The 23,394-nt window shown below is 45.7% G+C and overlaps 1 protein-coding gene across 23 annotated transcripts in view; it reads right to left on the bottom strand.

Annotated features, from left to right (window-relative positions):
• The window catches only part of CCM2 (CCM2 scaffold protein), a 52,363-nt gene extending 34,902 nt beyond the window's left edge, over nucleotides 1–17,461 (bottom strand). For 3 of the 23 annotated variants that reach the window (XM_027968700.3, XM_027968701.3, XM_027968694.3), the window contains exons 1-2: nucleotides 16,952–17,133; nucleotides 587–742 (exon numbers count right to left, since the gene is read on the bottom strand). In XM_027968700.3, coding sequence (XP_027824501.1) covers nucleotides 587–742; nucleotides 16,952–16,981 — 186 coding nt within the window. In that variant the 5' untranslated portion in view covers nucleotides 16,982–17,133. Of the gene's footprint in view, nucleotides 1–586; nucleotides 743–4,770; nucleotides 14,120–14,478; nucleotides 14,543–15,772; nucleotides 15,830–16,317; nucleotides 16,471–16,951; nucleotides 17,134–17,392 lie in introns of those variants that run through there. The other 20 variants (XM_027968702.3, XM_027968699.3, XM_060415071.1 and 17 more) reach the window with 19 other exon arrangements.
• Nucleotides 17,462–23,394: the final 5,933 nt, after the last annotated feature.

Genomic DNA, 23,394 nt, shown 5'->3' on the forward strand with positions numbered 1-23,394 from the left:
GCAAATCAACAAATTTTAAAAGTTAAAAAGCACCTACCAACAGAAAAAGAGCCCTTCTTAGGTGCCTCGGAGTCCTAAATAAAGAACAGGACACAGCCAGCGCCCCAGGACCTCCTTACAGACTCAAGTTCCCCATCTCAGGACTGGGCGTGAACCTGCCCTCCACTGCAGTGGCTTGCTCCACTGACACCCAGTGTCTGACCCTCCACGGACGGCCAAGACCACTCCGGCCAGGCACACAGCCCCTTCATCTTCCCTTGGGTGTCACAAATGAAACTCAGGCGCGAGTCCGCGACTGGGACTGCACTCGTTCCTGACCTTTTCCCTAAATCATTTTCGAACTCAGATCTTGGGCCCTAACTGACTATAAATCCACAGCAGACCTGACACCCCCAGTCTTCCACTTCTTAGGCGAAGATGGACAAACTCAACCACCTACAAAAAGCTCCTCATCTCTCTCACCAGCCACTGGTTCTCAGACCCGGAAGCCAGCAGGAACCCTCCACCACCCCATGCTCCCAAAGTGAAGGTCACAGGACCCAACAGTCATTCTAGATGGCTCTCTCCACACTGGGTTTGCACCTACCTCGTTCTCCATGGGATACCCTGTCGGAAAGTCTGTCTGAGGAGGAATTTCTCTGGAGGAATTCTGGTTCCTCCCCCTCTGCCGACAGTTACTGTGCATTCTCCTCTGTTCACTTCTGATTTGGTTGAAAAATATGGTCAGATGTTCGCCCTCCCTCTGAAAAAAACATGTGAATGAACAGGAAGACCATAAACCACAGCTTCCTTCTGCAAACCCCACTGAAGCTGTTTAGTTTTTTGAAAAAGTTAAAGAGGCAGGCAACACCCTGAAACTCCTGACAAAATCCGAACAGGCTGCGTGCACAAAAAGATGCAAAGAAAACCCACACATCTTTATACTAAACCAGTGCGTCTTCTACCTAACCCTACACATCATCTTACTGAACCACCACCTCTTCTAACTAAACCAGAACATCTTCTAATTAAACCAGTGGATTTTTCTAATTTAACCAGCCCATCTTACTAAACCAGTCCAAGTAAACCATTAAATCTTCTTGCTAAACCAGTGTATCTTCTAAATAAACCAGCATATCTTCTTACTAAACCCAATACATCTTCTTTCTAAACCAGCACACCTTCCCTCCTATCTCTGGCCTGTAGAGCCTATGGGTGGCCTCCCCACATTTCTAGCCAATATGGTATAGTCAACTGAAAGACATTATTTTGGAAGTCCAACCATTCTGCAAAACCAAACTACAAAGTTAGAAAGAATGAACAAGCAAGCTGAGAGCACTGTTGGGGCTCCCCCTCCTGACCACACCGTGTCCCCGATGCAGTGAGAGAGGCCAACCTGCCTGTTTCAGGCCAAGTGTCGTCTGCTTTGGGACACAGCAGTCAGGGGGGCCTGGACAGAGCACACCTCCATGACCCCCAGCCTACAAAAGCCTCTACCTACTTCCAGGACTCTTGAGTTTAAAATACAACTTTGAAACTAAATAGTATGTCCCTGAGCAAGCTCACTTTAACTTCTTCAGGGTCAGATCTGATCCTGAAAGGGGGAAACTGGGTTTGTTGATGGTGAAGATTCTTAAACTCTCTAGATAGTCCAAAATGGCTGCAAAGAGAAGCTACTTAATTAACCGTTTTGGTTAATTAGAGTGATCATATATAGTCATAACTCAAAACATAACAAATGTAATACAATTTTACTAATATTAATTAACATTAGATTCAGTTCAGTTCAGTCACTCAGTTGTGTCCAACTCATTGCGACCCCATGAACTGCAGCACTCCAGGCCTCCCTGTCCATCAACAACTCCCAGTTTACTCAAACACATGTCCATTGAGTCAGTGATGCCATCCAACCATCTCATCCTCTGTCATCCCCTTCTTCGCTGGCCTTCAATCTTTCCCAGCATCAGAATCTTTTCAAATGAGTCAGTTCTTCGCATCAGGTGGCCAAGTTAGATTTGATCAAATTAAAGTGCTAATTTTCAGTGGTTTTCTGCCCATAAAAAATGACTATTTCATATGGTTCAACTTAAACTGCAACAAAGTTTAATATTTCTAGATTCTGAAAAGACTGGTTCAGAACAGTCATTTCATGCCTTAATTACTACCACACATGCTGCAGATGTAGAAAATACAGTAAACCGGGAAAGCAGTACCGCTCTAGATTTGTTTGAACAAACATCTGGTACTGTCTGGACTATCTCTTTAGAGACACAGGGCACTGTAGGTACTGTCTGGGCTCCGATTTCTCCTTCTTTCTAAAAGCTGCCCCCACAGAGCAGGACCAGGTGGTCCTGAGGGGAAGGGAATCAAGAGTGAGATACAGAGACCTCAGGATGCAGAGCGGTCCCCATGCCTCATTTCGGCTGACTGTGGGGCCTGAGTCCGCTCCCTGCTCCCCAACAGGTCCCCCTGCATGCACATACAACCCTTCCGAGGCCCCAAAGCTGCCCCAACCAGGGAAACAGAGGAAACTAAAGGAAACCAACCAGCTGCACATGTAAGCCTACCTGTTCTGCTCTCACAGATGCAATCACCACTAGGGTAGGCACGGAAGAGAAAGGCCAGGCAGCACAGAGGGCGAATGAGAGCCTGGACAGGCGCTTAAATTCTAGAGGGTTTAGAGGCATTCGAGGATAACAGCATTCATAAATGCAGTTGAGGGAGAGGGAGGGGCATTTCCTACAGACTGTTGAGGCTCTATCTAACTCAAGTGTGATGTTTTTTGCAAGAACACTTCCATCAGGGGGCACATGATATGGGGCAGTGACCTGCCTCAGATGGCTATGGACTGGCCCCTTTGCCTCATATTTGGATGTGATATTTTTCAACAGTCTAATTCCGCCATTCCTTCTTCTATTATTAGCAGAAATATTTACATAAAGAGGCCTTTTCCCTCCTAGACTCTTTGGTCACCCTGAGGTACCAATCTTTCAGAAAAGTTAAATGCATCATCCTTTCTCTTTGGCTGTAGCTTTCACAGCAATGCTGGTTCCCTGGAACCACCCAAGGTGAATGGTCCATTCAGTTCAGTTCAGTCACTCAGTCATGTCCGACTGTTTGCAACTCCATGGACTGCAGCACACCAGGCTTCCCTGTCCATCACCAACCCCCAGAGCCTGCTCAAACTTTCGTCCATCAAGTTGGTGATACCATCCAACCGTCTCATCCTCTGTCATCCCCTTCTCCTCCCACCTTTAACCTTTCCCAGCATCAGGGTCTTTTCCAATGAGTCAGTTCTTCATATCAGGTGGCCAAAGTACTGGAGTTTCAGCTTCAGCATCAGTCTTTCCAATGAATATTCAGGACTGATCTCCTTTAGGATAGACTGGTTGGATCTCCTTGCAGTCCAAGGGACTCTCAAGAGTCTTCTCCAACACATTTCAAAAGCATCAATTCTTCGGTGCTCAGCTTTCTTTATAGTCCAACTCTCACATCCAAACATGACTACTAGAAAAACCATAGCTTTGACTACATGGACCTTTGCTGGCAAAGTATCATCTCTGCTTTTTAACAGGCTGTCTAGGTTGGTCACAGCTTTACTTCCAAGGAGCAAGTGTCTTTTAATTTTACGGCTGCAGTCACTATCTGCAGTGCTTCTGCAGCCCCCAAAAATAAAGTCTGTCACTGTTTCCATTGTTTCCCCATCTATTTGCCATGAAGTGATGGGACTGAATGCCACAATCTTAGTTTTCTGAATGTTGAGTTTTAAGCCAACTTCTTTAGTCATCTTTTTATGGATGCTTCAGGACACCACAGGCCAGCGGCAGCCTCTACCGCCACTATCAGTGGCATGGTGGAATCTGCCACTATTCCGATGGGCACTGCTGCTTCCAGAGTAAAGTGCTGCCTCAGGCCCACCACCACTCACCGAGGGTGCTACTGCCTCCTGGGGCTCTGTGCCAGAGATAGCAAGGAAACAAGCATTCTGCGTTTAACAGAAAAACCTCCAGAGTTTACAGAATTCAAATTTAGGATTATGATTATTATTAGGCTATTGATTATCTTCTTTGGTATTCTCTGCACCCACCCAATCCTCCTAGGATGAAAGCCAGTGAATAATGTTGCTAATGTAACTATATTCCACAAATCCTAAAACAATTTTAACAGCTGCAAAACAACAATACCAGTACTGTATTTCCCTGATAGCTCAGTGGGTAAAGAATCTGCCTGCAATGCACGAGACTGGGGTTCAATTCCTGGGTTGGGAAGATTGCCTGGAAAAGGAAACGGCAACCCACTCCAGTATTCTTGCCTGGAAAATCCCATGGAGAGAGAAGCCTGGCAGGCTACAGGGCCTAGGGTCACAAGAGTCAGACACAACTTAGTGACTAAACCGCCACCACCATTATTACTAATAAAATGATTACTGAAAACAATTTGTTTAAAGTTTCTTTGTGACTTTTCTTGTCCTTAGTGCATGTCCCACTACCGGCCTGCTGTCAAATTTCTATGATTTAATTAACCAAAATAATTCCTCTCTGTGGGGTTCCGTTTTGTTTGGTTTTGCCATTTTTATACTTTGCTTTTGATTTTTTTAAGTGCCTTTATTTTTGAAAAACGTTTGGATTCAACTTGTAATACTGTAAAACATAACATGGTTTCAAACTCACAAGGCCCGTGCTAAGATATCAACCCCTTCCCACTAGATAACCATCTAAAAAGCATCAGAGCATTCAGATCCACATCCAAGCACAAGGCTCCACGCTGCCTCCCACCCTGATGAGGATGTACCGCAGTTTAGTGAGCCTGTATCCTAGAAGTGGAAAGCAGCCAAAAGGAACAGCTTGGTACACAAACTGCTTCATGTTTTTGCCAATGTTTCCTTGGAGGTTTCTGGAAGTGAGATGCTGGGTCAGTCAGGGCACCTTAGTCCCGCCAGGCCTTGCCCCTTACAAGTTGTCAGGGCCGTGCTGGTCAGTTCCTCATGCGTGATCAAGCAGGGATTTCTGCTGGCCTGAAGGTGAACAGGGGTAGCTCATTCTCTTTTTTTCTTTGGTCTTAATTTACACACCTTTCATTATGCAAGAGTCTCAGTTGCTTTTTCACACATTTAAAAGCCATTTACATTCCTTTTTCAGTCTTTTCCCATCTCTTGATTTGTTTTTTCCTATCAGGTCCTGCTTTTGTCTTCCCTATTTTTTAGAAGCACCTTATCACAGGGAGTAACTACTTTTTGTTTTGTAAGTTGCAAATACTTTTCTTAATTTGTTGTCTTTTTACTTTGTTTGTTGTTTAGTCGCTAAGTCACGTTCGACTTGTTTGCAACCCCATGGGCCGTAGCCCCCCAAGCTCCTCTGTCCATAGCATTTTCCAGGCAAGAGTACTAGAGGGAGTTGGCTATTTCCTTTTCCAGGGGATCTTCCCAACCCAGGGATGGAACCTGGGTTGCCTGCATTGCAGGCAGATTATTTACCACTGAGTCACCTGGGAAGCATTTTTACTTTTTTATGTTCATGTTATCAGATCTTCTGAGTCTTTCCCTCACTGCTCTGAATTTTGAATAATGAAAGGTTCCACAGCGCCCACATCACTGAAGAATTCACCCATCTTTTTGCCTAGAAGCTTTATGGCTTAATCACTTAAATCTCTGAACCACCTTTGTTCACTCTAGTACAGGAAGGATGGATATGCGTTTATCCTTTTCCATACATCTGTCCAGTTACCCTAGTACCACCCGTCAGTCAATATCCCCACCACTTCAAAATGCCATTTTACTGTGCTCTTAGGTTCCCCATGGAGTGAGGTCTGTTTCTGTATTTTCTCCACTTCCTGAAGCTTATTCCAGGACAACCCCACAGCTTTAATCAGGGGGATGACAGCATGACCCAATCTGGGGTTGTTCCCTGGTTTTTCTTCTTTTTCAGAGATTGTTCTTGCCTGTTTATAACACAAATGAGCTTTAAGTCAAGTGATGTCACTCCATTAAAGAGTCCAAAGGTTTATTTATTGGGACCACATGAAAAATAAACTCAAGGAAAGCTGATACAGTCATGACGCCGTTATTTATCCAAATACAAAGTGTCTTCCACACCCACTCCAGTATTCTTGCCTGGAGAATCCCACGGACAGTCCACGGGGTCGCAAAGAGTCAGACACGACTGAGCGACTTCACTTTTGTATGTTTCAGGAGTTTCTCTCAGAGATCTTAGTTCCCCTACCAGGGACTGAACCGTGCCCTTGGCAGTGAAAGCCTGAAGTCTTAGTCACTGGACCACCAGGGAATTCCCTGGATGTTTCTGTTCATTTTAACCCTAAAGTATGTATCTGTCATCGTAAACAGGATCTTATATTATAGGCTGGAATTCCAACAGAACAAATGGAAAAGCCAAGCTGGCTAGCGAGGCTGTGGAGCCACTGGGCGGGAGGAGGTGGCTCCTGATACAGGAGCCCAGACTGGGATGTAGGAACTACTGGTGGAAGTATGTTGGGAGGACAAGGTTTAGGAGCCTGATCCCCCGTGGCCTACATACTCCTCTGTTGCTGAACTGAACACTGACTGTGGTTTATCCGTTTGAGCTGTGCTGGTTGTTTTCATTGACCCATGTAACAGAGAGAAGCTGATGTGAATGCCTGGAGACTGGCGGAGCTGACCCTTCGCGACAAGCCCTGTCAAATCCACGGCAGGAGTGGCTGGCAGCCCTAAAGGACCAAGACACACTACTGAACCCATGAATGGGCTCAAGGTCCCACCCAGTCAGGGTAACAGAAGCCACTGGTTGATGGGGCCCTCAAACAGCAGGGTCACTGTACTCTCTTGACCCAGCATGGTAACCAGGCCTGAATGTGTTGCTACAATAGGTAGCTCCCTGTCTCCCGCCTCAGGCACCACCAGTGCCTTCCAGAAGAAAGCTGTGCCCTCTGGGAAGAAAACAAAAGTCAGTCTGCCTGCACCCGGCAAAGCGAACAGTAGGTCTTTATTGTTTGAACTCTCCATCAGCCACCCAAAGCCAGCACATGCCGAGTGACGCCAGAGCTTCATTTTTGTGGGAGTCACAGCAGACTGACAGCCACCACCTCAGCACTAATTCTGTAAGGGTTCACAGGCTAGTTTTGCAGTTTTCCTTAATTTTGAAATCATCTCAAAATAAAAAGATTCTTAAACAACACACATTTTACAAGGGCACGCACAAACAAAAGGATCTGAGTGACATAGGTAAGGATGGTTGTCAATAAAAGAGGGGCATGAAAGAGGAGTGAGGATTGGGTTTCAAAGAAAAAGAGCAAATAAGTGAAGAAATAAAACCAACAGAAAACACCAGACAGGCCTGGCAGGAACCAATAATATGTATGAATAACTTATTCCTGTGTGTCTGAGATCCAAAAATGGAAGAAAAAAGACAGAGAGGCAAGAACACAACACTCCACTGCTGGAAGTGGGCGTTCAATGAGATGAGGCAGACAGAGAAGGCAAACCCAAAAGGGATGTGGTGCTGGGGAGTCTCTGGGAAAAAGGATTTCCCAAGCAGGTATTTGGTACTCTGGGAAATTCATGGCTGTGAAATGTCTTCTACCCAGAGAATTCCAGGTGATAAAATACCACCAACAGAACGTGCTGCAATGCGTTTTTCTGCCTCTGGCAATTATGATAAAAACACAGCTCTGGGGGACTTCTCTGGTGGTTCAGTGGTTAGGAATCCACTTTGCAATGCAGGGGACACGGGTTGATTCCTAGTTGGGGAATCAAGATCCCACATGCCATTGGGCAACTAAGCCTGTGCACCACAACTAGAGAAGCCCACACTCTGCCAAGACCCAGAGCAGCCAAAAGTTTAAACATGCAGACATGCAGCTGATGTGGCCATATTAATATCAGACAAAAGAGATTTCCAAAAGAGGACTACCAGAAATAAAGATGGCCATTTCATAAGGAAAAAACAACCATTTCAAGACACAGTAACCCTATATATGCATATACATAAGAAGAGTTTCAAAAATACAAAAAGCTAAAACAGAAAAACAAGGAAATCTGAAACAGTAACAGGATAGTTTAACACTCCCCCCTCCTCTCTCTCAGTAACTGACAGAATTAGCAGACAAAAATTCAGTAGGAAATGGCTTGGCAGTGTTTTATAAAGTTAAACATATAGTTCCCATATAACTGGGCAAGTCCATTATTAGGTATCTGGGGAAGAGAAATGACAACATATGTCCACACAATGAGTCATCCACAGATGTTCATAGAAGCTTCTCATTATAATACAAAACTAAAAAGAACCTAAATATCCAATAAAAGGTGACAGAAAACAAATTGTGGCATATATGTAAAACAGAATACTAATGTTGTTGTTCAGTCATTAAGTTGTGTCTGACTCTTTGCAACCCCATGGACTACAGCACACCAGGCTTCCCTGTCCTTCACTATCCCCTGCTGTTGCTAAGTCACTTCAGTCATGTCCGACTCTGTGCGACCCCACAGACGGCAGCCCACCAGGCTACCCCGTCCGTGGGATTCTCCAGCAAGAATGCTGGAGTGGGCTGCCATTTCCTTCTCCGATGCATGAAAGTGAAAAGTGAAAGTGAAGTCACTCAGTCATGTCCGACTTTTAGTGACCCCATGGACTGCAGCCTACCAGGCTCCTCCGTCCATGGCAAGAGTACTGGAGTGGGTTGCCATTGCCTTCTCCCACTAACTCCTGAAGTTTGCTCAAACTCATGTCCACTGAGTCAGTGATGCCATCCAACCGTCCTATCCTCTGTCTCACCCTTCTCCTCTTGCCTTCAGTCTTTCTCAGTATAGTGTCTTTTCCAACGAGTTAGCTTTTCTTATCAGATGGCCACAGTATTGGAGCTTCAGCTTCAGTCCTTCCAATGAATATTCAGGACTGATTTCCTTCAGGATGGACTTGTTTGATCTCCTTGCAGTCCAAGGGACCCTCAACTGTCTTCTTCAGTACCACAGTTCCAAAGAATCGATTTTCGGTGCTCAGCCTTCTTTATGGTCCAATTCTCACATCTATACCTGACTACTAGAAAAACCATAGCTTTGACTAGATGGACCTTTGTTGGCAAAATAATGTCTCTGTTTTTAACATGCTGTCTAGGTTTGTCATAGCTTTCCTTCAAAGGAGCAAGCATCTTTTAATTTCATGGCTGCAGCCACCATCCGCAATGATTTTGGAGCCCAAGAAAATAAAGTCTGTCACTGTTTCCATTGTTTCCCCATCCATTTGCCGTGAAGTGATGGGACCAGATGCCATGATCTTAGTTTTCTGAATGTTGAATTTTAAGCCTGCTTTTTCACTCTCCTTTCATCAAGAGGCTCTTTAGCTCTTCTTCACTTTCTGCCATAAGGGTGGTGTCATCTGCATATCTGAGGTTATTGATATTTCTCCTGGCAATCTTGATTCCAGCTTGTGCTTCATCCAGCCTCGTTTTTCGCATGATGTACTCTGCATATAAGTTAAATAAGCAGGGTGACAATACAGAGCCTTGACGTACTCCTTTCTCAATTTGGAACCAGACTTTTGTTCCATGTCCAGTTCCAACTGTTGTTTCTTGACCTGCACACAGGTTTCTCAGGAGGCAGGTAAGGTGGTCTATAACTTCCATCTCTTTAAGAATTTTCCAAAATTTGTTGTGATCCACACAGTCAAAGGTTTTAGCACAGTTAATGAAGCAGAAGTAGCTGCATCCCATGCACTGGAAGGCAGATTCTTAACCATTGGACCACCAGGGAAGCCCCTAGCTAACGTACATTTAAGATGCATACACTTCACCATACATAAATTCTACAGCAAAAGAAAATTGTAAACAAATATTGAACTCTAACGATATGTACGCTGAAGTGTTTAGATCATAGTGAACTGATGTCTGCAATTTACTTTGAAATGCATCAGAAAAACAAAATGGGTTGATGGATGGGTAGAAGGATGAAGAGATGGGTAGATATGGGATAAAACAAATACAGCAGAATGGCAGAATTAACAGCAGAATGTAGGCAGTGTATACACGGGTATCTGCTATAAAATTCTTGCAACTTATCTGACACAGGATACAGCATGCTTGGGGCTGGTGCATGGGGATGACCCAGAGAGATGTTATGGGGAGGGAGGTGGGAGGGGGGTTCATGTTTGGGAATGCATGTAAGAATTAAAGATTTTAAAATTTAAAAAACCAAAAACTAAAAAAAATAAAAATAAAAAAAATTTAAAAATAAAATAAAATAAAATAAAATGCTTGGGTAGGGACTTCCCTGGTGATCCTGTGGCTAAGGCTCCGTGCTCCCCATGCAGGGGGCCTGGGTTCAATCCCTGGTCAGGGAACTAGATCTCACATGCCATAGTGAAGATTTCAGATTCAGTGCAGCCAAATAAATACATACATAATAAAAATTTAAACCCTTTAAAATGTTTCGGGAGGGGCTGGGTGTGGAAGAAGCAGACTATAGCTGCATACTCCTCTTTTGAGAAGTGGGGCTGAAGAGGCACAATTACTTGGGAAAAGGAGCCTTAGAACAGAGCTGAAAAAGTCTGACATCAGATTACCATGGGCAGGTCCACTTCAGACACTGTGCATATCTCAGAACAAAACTGAAGCGTGATACGTCCACCAGCAGTAATAAAATACTTAAGACACAGTCGGTCCCAGAACACTTCCTGACATGTGACAAGGAGGATAACCTACCTAACACACAGGTCTGTCCACGGCATTTTAATTAATAAAACTGTATCCCCACCGTGTAAACAGCAAAAGGAAAATGGAATATTCCAAACCACACCTGACTGCAGAGTTACTGTAACAACACATGGAAGCACATTATATGTCTGGGGAAAATAAGTGTGTGTAACTTCAAACTACAGAATGAAGAATAAACTATTCAAATAAAAGTTCCTCTTCTTCTCAGAGTCACAGGTAACAACACAGGTAAAACAACATACCCCAGCCCGAGCGGGCGACTCCCACAACAGGTTTTACTGAAGAACAGTAACACAACAGGGTCAGACTGACCATTTTTCTCACTTTCAGAATTCAACTATTCGTTCCGCCTCCTGGGTTACAAGATACATATGCACTGCAGTTCACCATCCTAAGCCTCAAACAAAAGCCCAAACTCCAACTTCCCAATGCACTCACTAAAGAGGATTATTTTCATGGCACTGTACACATTTAATGCCTGTGATCAAATCACCTAATTCTTAACACAATCCAGCAGAAAACTGCTACTGTTCAGGCACACTTAGGAGGAAAAACTGTAACATTTTTGGCACTGGCACAGACCTAAGAAAATATGTCCTTTTTATCCCTGCTAAATTGACAAATCCAAATCTAAATTCCCTCTCAACTGCATAACTGTTAAAACTGAGCACCACATTTGAAGAAGAGCCACTGGCCTTGGACTGAGAGATAAGAAAGAGCGAACAGAGCAGTTAGAAGGCCCACAAAAATCCCAAGTCAGGATGATGGCATGGATGCTGGGCAACACGACTCAGCCCCATGCCTTGCCACAGACCCAAGGCCACACGACCACAGAGAGTGGGCAGTTTGTGGCCCAGGGCACATACAGGTGATGCCACCTCTTAAAGCAGCTCATCCATGTCTAAGGTGACAGTGCAGACCAGGTCCCCAGAACCTCTGGGCTAGACTGAGACAGGGCCCCACCAAAACCTTCCTAGCACAGGACTGACTACACCAGACTCAGCACATCAACCTGATGTTCAGGGTCAGCTTCCAAATAGCCCACTGTCTTAGTCTGCCTGAGCAAAGCACCACAGACCTGGTGGCTTCAAAAACAGGTATTTCTCCCAGTGCTGGAGGCTGCGTGTCCAAAACCAAGGTCCTGCGGCCTCTTTCTCAGCTTAGAAATGCTCATCTTCTCCCTCATCCTCATGTCGTCTTTCTACTGAATGCACATCCCTGGTGTCTCTTTGTCCAAACTGCTGCTTCTTACAAAGATATCAGTCATATGGGATTAGGGTCCATCCTAATGACCTCATTTATCTTTAAGCACCTCTTTGAAAGCCCTCCTCTAAATGCATACCCATTCTGAAGTATTGGGGGTCAGGGCTTCACCACATGGATTGGGGGGGTGGTATACAGTTCAGCCCGTAACACTTGGGGGGCAGGAGTGGATGAGGGAAAAATTTACCTGAAACAAGCTGCCCATGCACTGACAATACTTGACATTAAGGTATGGGGGCTTTGTTAGATTTCCTCTATACTTGTACTTGATGTCTTCATAACAAAAATGTTTCCTTATTCACTCTTTATCAAATCACGCTCGTTAAAATCCGTCCTCGTCTGTCTACTGAGCTTCCCCTCAAGCTCTGTGGCCACAGAGCTCATGTGTATCCTTAGCATCTGCACCCAGCGCAAAGTCAATGGCAATGAACAGTTCTTTAAGGAATGAATGGAAACCACCAATGGTTTCAGCTGTACACAGGACCAAAACCAAACTCCGCTCTCCCATGCCCTGGGCCCCAAGCCCTCCCAGCACCTCTTCTGCTTCTGCATATCACATCCATGGCCCCCAGAGAAATCAGCGGATGCCTGCGTCTCTCCTGATATAATGGCACTGGCCCTCTCTCATTTTCTAACATAGTGTAAAGAGCTTACCCTGCAAATAAAATGCAACGTCTTCAGCCCTTCTCACTGCACTAAGCATGAAACAGGCACTCAAATATATAAACAGGATGATTTCACACAGATCAGCTAAATCTATAGTACTTAACTGAGTCACACCAGGGTGGTGATGAAGACGGGGCAGGTGGGTTATTACTGCTGACAGAAATGAAGAAATAAAAGACCACAGTAACTGCAGTGACCAAACCTACAGGGGACAAAAGGCACTTGTCCTTGACCACGCAGGGCAGAATACTGACATCCCTTCTCATTCCAAAGCAGTTCCTTTGTAGACTTGTCACAGAAATGTCTTCCCTTACTATTTTCCTCTCAAATGATGAGCAGAGCAGAAACAAAAAGTACTACTAAGATTCTGATGAGCTTTCTGAGTCTAAACTATCATGGTCAGTGGGTTATCCACCCGACTGAAGAACAGGGAATCTAAGCTCCTAATGCAAAAAAGTAATACATACATGATGCTACATAAATGGTAATTATCCAAACCGGAAAAGGAATGAAACCCATGTTTGCCAGTTATTCTGGACTCATCTACTGATGGCCTGACATCTGGTCCCTACCAGATACCTCCTGCAGTGGTCTTCTGGCCTACTCAGCCCAGGGCGCCAAAATGCCACCCAAGAATCCCTGCGGCAACTATTTGAGAGAAAACAAAACAAGGTATAGAGGCCCAAAGTCACTCTGTTAACCCATATTATGGGTGGGACACCTATAGAATCAATTTAGTTATAAAAGCAATTTATTAGGCCATGACCAGCAGTTCAAAAAAAAGCCAGCGTGCACTGCTTATTTAGAATTGTTTCTTTAAACTTTCATTTCAGCCATACAAACACATACACATATCCACACATACCTGTGGGGAATGTATGGCTGCCTGAGGGCTGGTCTAGCACAAGCTCCAAGTTCCTCACAGACATAGCTAGGGGATGACTTGGCAGGTACATGAGCTGATAACAAGGGACCCACATCTGAGAGGAATTTTTTCTCCCAACTTCTTATATGGAAACTTCAAAAGTTCACAGAAGAATAACAAATAATGAATACCCATTGCCAAAGCACTCAGGTATCTCCCCTCTTTTCTCTCTAGTCTGAGTAAAGCAAACCTCAGAAGTCATCTTATTTCACCTATAAGTATCTCAGTGTATGCGTCTATGTAGAACTTGATAAAACATAATACAAACATTACACCCAACAAAATTAATAGTAACCCTTCATTATCATTTACACCAAGTCCTATATTTCTAGGGTACTTTTTAATTTTTTTTTTAATTTAAAGAATACAAATAAAATGGATAAATGGGAAAACATTTAACTTTATTCAGGCTGAAATCATGCGACCTCAGACCCAACAGCAACAGAAGCAGCAGAAACCAGGACCTGAACATGGTTGAGGGCCAACAGTGACTTTCCCCAACTGTGTCTTCCCAAGGGCTGTGATCCTCATCTGAGTCAAGTGTTTTTATTAAAAGGCACATAATACAACTCAAATGTACACCTAAATTTCCTACAAAAAAGAATTACATCTTGACAGAATAGTATCAAAATTCATGGATCTTGGGTCTGTTCTATAAGGAGGCAGCCTTATTCTCCAAACCCTCAAGCAGGACTTGTGGTCTGAAAGGTACCAGTCACTCTGGGGACATTTAGGTAGGAGTGGGACCTCTGTGGTCACTCCTACTCCCCGGGTCCCAGGCCTCCGGCAGCTAGTGGACCTCTCTGTCCACATGCTTACCCCTTAGGCCTCCCCACCTCCCCACCAGCTCCTCCCACACCCCATCACCCAGCGCCTTCCACTGGGCATTACTGGCTCAAGTCACCCTCATCATATGTGCCAGGGTAGCCTGAGAAAGGACAGGGCTGTACCTGCGCACTTTATATGAAATCCACTCTGGTCTACTGGTTCTCTGGCAGCTCGATGAGTCCTGTCCTGAGGAAATAGGCCACGTTAGAACAAGCCTGAATAACTGCTCGACAGAACACCGAGACAAGCATCTGAAGACCTGGAAAGCCTATAGTGCACATTTTTTAAGGTTTAAATCTGCACTTTTTGAGGAAGCTAACTTGGAAAGAGAATTTAAATGTCCAAATGCTACTTTCATAAAACTATTAAGTCTTTATTTGCTGCTTTAGGTTGAACTGGTGTTGAAGCTTTAAAATAAAGAGCTCTGGTTAACTTACCATAATGAGAACAACTTAAGCATCAAGCTGATTGAGCTGTATGTGACCTCACATTGAATGGGGGAGAGAGCAGAAAGGTTCTGCTGGCTTGCAATTGGCTGAGAGTAAGAGATAAAGTGTGCTAAGTCGTGGCCTGGATAGGAATCTATGCCTCAGAGCCTTCTGTCTAGTTTGTCTGTGGGAAAATGGGCTAGGGCAGTGGCAAAATACAGAGAAAACACAAAACTCCTGGCTTAGGCAACTATGTAATAACAGACGATCTCCTTTAATAGACAATGTAATGTATTAATCTTCTCTAGGCTTAAATCTTTCCATTGCCCCCCATGATAAAATTCTTTGAGTTTCACTGCTTTTTTACTTCTATTCCTAAAGCTCAGGAATGTCTTACCACTTCTGTCTCTCTCAATATGCTGAATATTCAAATATTTCTTCTAGAGCTGGTAGAAAGTTCTAGAAAAAATTCAGTCATTCTCATCCTTCCCTGTCACAGACAGGCTAATACCCATTTGAAAGGAATAATTCTCCTTAGCAGACACTGTTTGGACTGATTGTGGAAGATACCATGTGGCTAGGATTGGTCCTCTGCTAGAACTGAGGCAGCTAATCTAGAGAATGCTGGCAGCCAAGAGTGCTGGTGACAGGCCTCCTCCTATAGGGCCCTGGCCCACCTGCCTATCTGTGACAGGGAAGGATGCAACTGACTGTATTTCTTATGAAGCCTTCTACCAGCTTTGGCAGAAACATTAAACTCAGATTTCTCCCTTTTTGGTGGGCAGCATCCCTCTGTGGTCGATGCTTACAGAATCACTTTCTTGGGTTGTTTTCCAGACTTAAGCCAACTTTGCAGGTAACTGCAACTGACACCGCACTTGAATTTAGACAGGCATACTATGAACATAACAAAGCAATGAATAAAGAAAGTGAGAGAAGCAGTACACAATCTCCTGAAAACCATCTGGCTGCACTTCATTTGAAATACCTTTTGAAATGGGGCCCCTTGTGATGAGTAATCCTCAACTGAAGGACACAGCTGGCTCTGAAGAGCAGAAAATCAGAACATTTATACAGGACTGTTTTAAACTTGTGCATAAAAGTGCACATACGTGAAAATGAAAATAACAAGTAAGACACTTGGGATTATAAAGCCTGTACTTAAGAAAGATACATTTCATTGAAATCCACTATTCATTTCAATGATAGCTTATCCCATGTGGTTATTTGACTCCTTAAAATGTTGAGTTTCTTTATCAATTACCCGAGCCTGTAATTAAAGACATAGTTTAAAAAGTACACAGACTAAGGAGCCTCTTGAACTATGTCCTAAATCCAACTGCCAAATGTAACGTCACTGAAATCGCTCAGCTGGTACTAGGTAGAGCAAAACTCAGCCCGCGCCGGCCGAAGCGTGAACCGGTTGTATCATGAAGCAGTTTTTGTTTTTACTTGACACTCCAATAATGAAGTCAACTAAGCAGAAAATGTTTCTACGTTACCCTTACACCCCATTTCCTCAAAGACACTAACCCTAGAAAACTTTCTGGCCCCTAACAGGGGCCAGCTCCTCTGCAGCCCCTGGTCACTCACCCGCCGGGAAGGCCATGTGGAGAGCCTAGGTTTGGGGGAGAGTCACTGACCGGAAGGGGCGGAAAGGCGTGGCTCCTTCCTCCCCCGCGCGCCCTGCAGGCAAAAGACCACCTAAACCCATTGTCCAGGGGCTCGTCTCCTACTCCACCGCGCGCCCGCGACCCTGTCCCGGGCCCGACCGTGCGCCGTTCACCGGGGGGCCCCGGCCTGCCCACCACGCTCACCTCCAACAGAGTGAGCCTCCCGGCCTCCCAACGCCGGACTTCCAACCTGGGGCCTCCCCACGCCGGACTCCCACCTCGGACTTCCCCGTGCCGGGCCTCCCCACGCCGGACTCCCGTCCTAGACCTCCCCACACCGAACCGCCTAAATCAGAACTCCCCTACACGGACCTCCCAAGCCAGACTTTCCCACGCCCCGTACCGGCCGACCGACGGGCAGTCCCGAGGGACCCTCCCATGTCCCCCGAGCCCTTCCTCGCCCAGCCCCAGCCCCTCCACCTTCCGCCTGCCTAGGTCTGGGGTCCAGCACGCCCTCGGCTCAGCCTTCGGGCGGACGCGCTCTGCAGGCTCACCTTCTTGCCCTTCTTGCCCTCTTCCTCCATGTCTCCACGAGCGGCCCCCGCGGCCTGGCCCGTCCCGGGAGCGCCGCGCCGCCCGCTGCCGCTACATGCTCGCCCTGGCCCCGCGGCCACCGCCGGTCCTGCGCCGCTCGCCCGGCCGCAGTCTCCGCCCGTGGCCGCCAGGGGCCGTCCGCGCCCTGCACCCCACACCCCGCACTTCCGGGCCGAGGGCGCGGCCCCGCCCCCGCGAATACGCCCCGCCCCGTGTGCGCACGCCCCTTCGGCCCACACGCCCCGCCTCCAACCCTTCAGAGCCGCCGAGAATGAGCCTGCCTTCCTCGGCCCTTCAGGACCGCGGGAGCGCGTCTGTCGCGCCCCTACGCACCACCCCTCACGCCCGTCAGGGAGGGCCAGAGCGCGCCTGCCCCGCCTTCAGCCCGTCCTCCTGCCCACCAGAGCTACAGGAGCGCCTCCAGCTTTTCAAGTCTGCCGCCATCTTTACGGCAGCCAACTTCCCAGCCTGCCTCGCGCTCAGGGAGAGGGAGCTCGGGCCGACAGGAAACGGGGGGCGGGGCCGGCGGGACGGGTGGGACCTGTGGGGAAGGTAAACGACGGGAAGAAGGTTGGGCGTGGGGCTCTGGGTGGGGGCCTGTGGGAGAGGAAGGCGGAGCTGAAGAAAGGGGCAGGACCGGCGGAGAGGGCGGCGGGGCTGCGGGTGGGAGAGGCCGGAGGGGAGAGAAGGACCGGGCTTGCGGAAAGGTGAAGGCGGGAAGCCAAAGTGGAGCCGAGCCTGGGGAAGGGGCGCAGGACTACGCCCTTTTCTTTTCTCCCCTTACTTTCCATTCCTGCAGGCACTGGGAAGACTTCCTATGTTACAGACTTCCTATACAAACCTGTCAGGGAAGTTTCAATGCAACAGAACACGTCCGGACCCTACAGAATAAAACTTCGAACTTTAACCAGCCACCTAGAAGTAATAGCAATCTTACAATGAGATCCGGACCGATTGGTTTGCCCAAAAGTACACTGCAAATCGGAGTTAGCTGCAGCAGGCCCGCTCTTTTGCCACGACTAGGCTGCCAGTAAGAATCTTGCAGCACAGGTAGAGTGTAAACCCACAGCAAACCGCTATTTGCCTCAACTGATCTTTTTTAAGAGTATTGCCTCTGTGGCAGCGGTCAGTAGATTATCTCTCAGCTTCACATTCACTCTCAGTTCCCATCGCGGGATGGAGCTGGGCCTTTTGAGCGTTAGTCCTTTGCCAAGTAACCCAGTGTGGAGCTTTGCCAGGACAAACTGCTTGGAGGCAGTGTGGGAGGGAAGGGGCTTTGTTACCTAGATTCAGTGAGTTTTCTTGGCAGGCACATGCCTAAAGAAGCCTCTGAGGCACACACCTTCCTACATCAGGGGTAGTTTCTCCAACTCCGGGTTCTCCCAAGCGCTTGACACTGCAGTGGGGGCCTGCCAGCAACACCCAGCAGCCGGCAGATTCCTCCAGCACTCATCTTGAGAAGTTTTCTATCCGGAGTGGTCAGCAAGACCCCCTCCATGAGCAGTTTTCCCTGCACTCTAGAGCAGGGGTCCCCAATCCTCTGGGAGGCCTATTAGCAACAAAGCCACCACACATCAGGAGGTGAGCAGCGGGCCAGCAAGCCAAGCTTCATATGCCTTCCCCATGGCTCCCCATTGCTCACAGTACCGCCGGAACCATCCCAGCTACCACGCCCGTGGAAAATTGCCTTCCACGAAACTGGTCCTTGGTGCTGTGCCAAAAGGTTAGGGGTCGCTGCAGTAGAGGGTAGACTTCAGCAAGCTTTGCCAGTACCTCTCTGCCATTCGGTGAGCTGTAGTTATGCTATTTCCAACAAAGTCTGGATCTCAGCCCCAGGGGGAGGAAGATCCTGTGTTCCCTGTAGTAACCTTCAGTACAGTAGTTGCTCCTTATATCTACTATTCTTGTATTCAGAGTTCTCTTCATCTTTAATACTGATTCCCTTGTTACCCTAATTTTCTGTTATACTTAATAATTCTTTATAGTAAATGTTTCCTACACTGTTTCTATCTCCTGATTGAACCCTATTTGATAAAGATACCAAAGAAATGAGTGGTCTCTAGTACTCCCTGAAGGCATTAGGGATTAGGCATTAGGCATTCCAGTCCCTTTGGCACATAAAGCCGAAGTGTGGGAAATGACTTTTCAATCTCCCTCCTGCAATAATTTAGCTTCCCACATTCACAGACACAAATAATGCAATGCATTCAGTGGTTATTTCCCCGCCATTCACTGAAAAGAGGCCTGATATTTTAGATCTTCCACTAATGTACCTTTGCATACTCATCATGCTGTAATGTAAATAACCCTACTAAAACTTCCCTTAACCTAGTGTTAGGAAAAACTCACTCAATTCCTATATTTATCCCTTGCTTTTTTCACACTACCATACTCACACTTCTGACACCAGATGTGAGGGCTTTTTTTCCACCCCAAGCAATTTTTTGACGCTAGCTATCTGTCCTATATTTAAATCAATTCTGATACAGCGACCTGTAGAGACCATTGGATCTCACTGGTAAAGGGCTCAGTTCCACAAGACTGCCCTGCATCCCACTTCAGATGACAATTAAAAGTCCATATTGTTGCTTGTACTTCTGACCAACCAGCTATAAATTGGAGGTTCCCAGGATCCCCTCCTTGAATGCAAATAATATGTTAGAATGGTTCACAAAACTCAGGAAAACAGATTCCTTATTGTTTATCAGGGTTGTTAGTTTGGCTGTGCCAGGTCTTAGTTGCAGCATGTGGGGTTTAGTTCCCTGAGCAGGGATCAAACCCAGGCCTCCTGCAGTGGAAGCTTGGAGTCGACCAGTGGACCACCACTGACGTTTCCAGGTTGTTGTTACTCTCTATATATTCTTTCAGAGCCAAATCACTAACTTTATTTCCAGGCATACATCCCAATTGATTTGGAAGAATAAAGAAGTTACTCTTTGGAAACGTGGTTTTATTTGTTTTTGGATGTGCTGGGTCTTAGTTGCTGTGTGCCAACATTCTCTAGTTGCCATGAGTGTGGCCTACTCTCTAGTTGCAGCAATTGGGCTGCTCACTGTGGTGGCTTCTCTTGTTGTGGAACACAGGCTCTAGGACACAAGGACTTCAGTAGTTGAGGCTCATGGGCCCTCGTGTGTGTGCTCAGTAACTGTGCAGCTCAGGTTTAGTTGCCCCACAGCATGTGGAATCTTCCAGGACCAGGGATCGAACTTGTGTCTCCTGAATTGGCAAGCAGATTCTTAACCACTGGACCATTGAGAAAGTCTGGAGATGTGGTTTTAGAAGTTCTTTTCAATATTTGAAGTAGTTAAGATACTGCTGATAGGTCTGTCTCTCTTTGTGCCAGCCTCATGCAGCCTCCTCGTATAAGGCAGCTGAGCTTTGATTATGTGGTTTTTAATGTTTTGGTATCATTTTTTATTACTTGGAGCATCTTGCCCTTTCTAGTGACTTTTGTTGGTTATCATTTCAGAAAAAAAAAATTTCTTTCAGTCCTTGGCAAGTCCACCATTTTTGGTCACACACACACACACACCCTCACATACATACTCTGACCCTTCATAACCATTTACTTTCCTGGTTCTCTTTGATTATCTCATGGCAGAGTGACAGAATGGAGAGAGCAGTAAATTCTGAGCTTAAAAAACCTGTATCAAGCCCCAACCTTCTGTGAGATCTTCAGCAAGCCATTTAACTTCTCTAGGTTAATTTCCATGTTGGGGCTTCCCTGGTGGCTCAGACAGTAAAGAATCTGCCTGCAGTGCAGGAGACCTGGATCTTACCTGGGTTGGGAATATCCCCTGGAGAAGGGAATGGCTACAAACTGCAGTATTCTTGCCCAGAGGATTCCACAGACAGAGGAGCCAAGCAGGCTACAGTCCATGGGGTCGCAGAATCAGACCTGACTGAGCAACTAACACTTACACATTTTTCACACTTATTTCCATATTAGCAGACTGTTCCTACTCTGTCACATGACATTTAACAAGATAATGAGATTTGAATACTATAAACTGAACATCATCAGTTCAGTTTACTTGCTTAGTCGTGTCTGACTCTTCATGACCCCACGGACTGCAGCATGCCAGGCTTCCCTGCCCATCACCAACTCCCAGAGCTTACTCAAACTCATGTCCATCCAATTGGTCATCCAGTCACCTCATTCTCTGCCATCCCATTCTCCTCCTGCCTTCAGTCTTTCCCAGCATCACAGTCTTTACCAATGAGTCAGTTCTTCACATCAGGTGGCCAAAATATTGGCATTTCAGTTTCAGCATCAGTCCTTCCAATTAATATTTGGGACTGTTTTCCTTTAGGATGGACTGGTTTGATCTCCTTGCAGTCCAAGGGACTCTCAAGAGTCTTCTCCAACACCACACTTCAAAAGCACCAGCTTTTTGGCACTCAGCTTTCTTTATAGTCCAACTCTCACATCCATACATGACTACTGGAAAAACCATAGCTTTTACTAGATGGACCTTTGTTGGCAAAATGATGTCTCTGCTCTTTAGTATGCTGTCTAGGTTGGTCATAGCTTTTTTCCCAGGTAGCAAGCATCATTAAATTTCATGGCCGCAGTCACCATCTGCAATGATTCTGCAGCCCCCAAAAATTAGTCTCTCACTGTTTCCATTGTTTCTCCATCTTATTTGCCATGAAGTGATGGGACCGGATGCCATGATCTTAGTTTTCTGAATGTTGAATTTCAAGCCAGCTTTTTCACTCTCCTCTTTCACTTTCATCAAGAGGCTCTTTAGTTCTTCATTTTCTGCCATAAGGGTGGTGTCATCTGTGAATCTGAGGTTATTGATATTCCTTCTGGCAATCTTGATTCTAGCTTGTGCTTCATCCAGCCTGGCCTTTCTCATGATGTACTCTGCATACAAGTTAAATAAGCAGGGTGACAATATATAGCCTTGATGTGCTCCTTTTCCTATTTGGAACCAGTCTGTTTTCCATGTCCACTTCTGACTGTTGCTTCTTGACCTGCATATAGATTTTTCACGAGGCAGGTAAGGTGGTCTGTAATTCCCATCTCTTTAAGAATTTTCCAGTTTCTTGTGATCCACACAGTCAAAGGCTTTGGTGTCATCAATAAAGCAGAAGTAGATATCTTTCTGGAACTCTCTTGCTTTTTTGATGATCCAACAGATGTTGGCAATTTGATCTCTGGTTCCTTTACCTTTTCTAAATCCAGCTTGAACATCTGGAAGTTCACGGTTCACATACTGTTGAAGCCTGGCTTGGAGAGTTTTGAGCATTTGCTCAAGACTGGGAGCTGACTGTGGCTCAGATCATGAACTCTTTATTGCCAAATCCAGACTTAAATTGAAGAAAGTGGGGAAAACCACTAGACCATTCAGGTATGACCTAAATCAAATCCCTTATGATTGTACAGTGGATGTGACAAATAGATTCAAAGGATTAGATCTGATAGACAAAGTGCCTGAAGAACTATGGACGGAGGTTTGTGACATTGTACAGGAGGCAGTGATCAAGACCATCCCCAAGAAAAAGTAATGCAAAAAGGCAAAATGGTTGTCTGAGGATGCCTTACAAATAGCTGAGAATAGAAGCTAAAGGCAAAAGACAAAAGGAAATATATACCTATTTGAATGCAGAGTTCCAAAGAATAGCAAGGAGAGATAAAAAAAGACTTCCTCAGCGACCAATGCAAAGAAATAGAGGAAAAGAAAGACTAGAGATCTCTTCAAGAAAATTAGAGATACCAACGTAAAATTTCATGCAAACATGGATGAACAACAAAGGAGAAATGTTATGGACTTAACAGAAGCAGAAGATACTAAGAAGTGGCAAGAATACACAGAAGAACTATACAAAAAAGATCTCATGACCCAGATAATCACGATGGTGTGATCGCTCACTTAGAGCCAGACATCCTGGAATGTGAAGTCAAGTGGGCCTTAGGAAGCATCACTATAAACAAAGCTAGTGGAGGTAATGGAATTCCAATTGAGCTATTTCAAATCCTAAAAGATGATGCTGTGAAAGTGCTGCACTCAATATGTCAGCAAATTTGGAAAACCCAGCAGTGGCCACAGGACTGGAAAAGGTCAGTTTTCATTCCAATTCCAAAGAAAGGCAATGCCAAAGAATGCTCAACTACCCGACAATTGCACTCATCTCACATGCTAGCAAAGTAATGTTCAAAATTCTCCAAGTCAAACTGAATATATTTACTAAGAACTAGACATAAAAGTTTAAGTCATACCTGAATGATCTAGCGGTTTTCCCTACTTTCTTCAATTTGAGTCTGAATTTGGTAATAAGGAGTTCATGATCTGAGCCACAGTCAGCTTCTGGTCTTGTTTTTGTTGACTGTATACAGCTTCTCCATCTTTGGCTGCAAAGAATATAATCAATCTGATTTCGGTGTTGACCATCT

This window comes from Ovis aries, chromosome 4, assembly GCF_016772045.2.
Source record: "Ovis aries strain OAR_USU_Benz2616 breed Rambouillet chromosome 4, ARS-UI_Ramb_v3.0, whole genome shotgun sequence".
NCBI classification, from domain to species: Eukaryota; Metazoa; Chordata; class Mammalia; order Artiodactyla; family Bovidae; genus Ovis; species Ovis aries.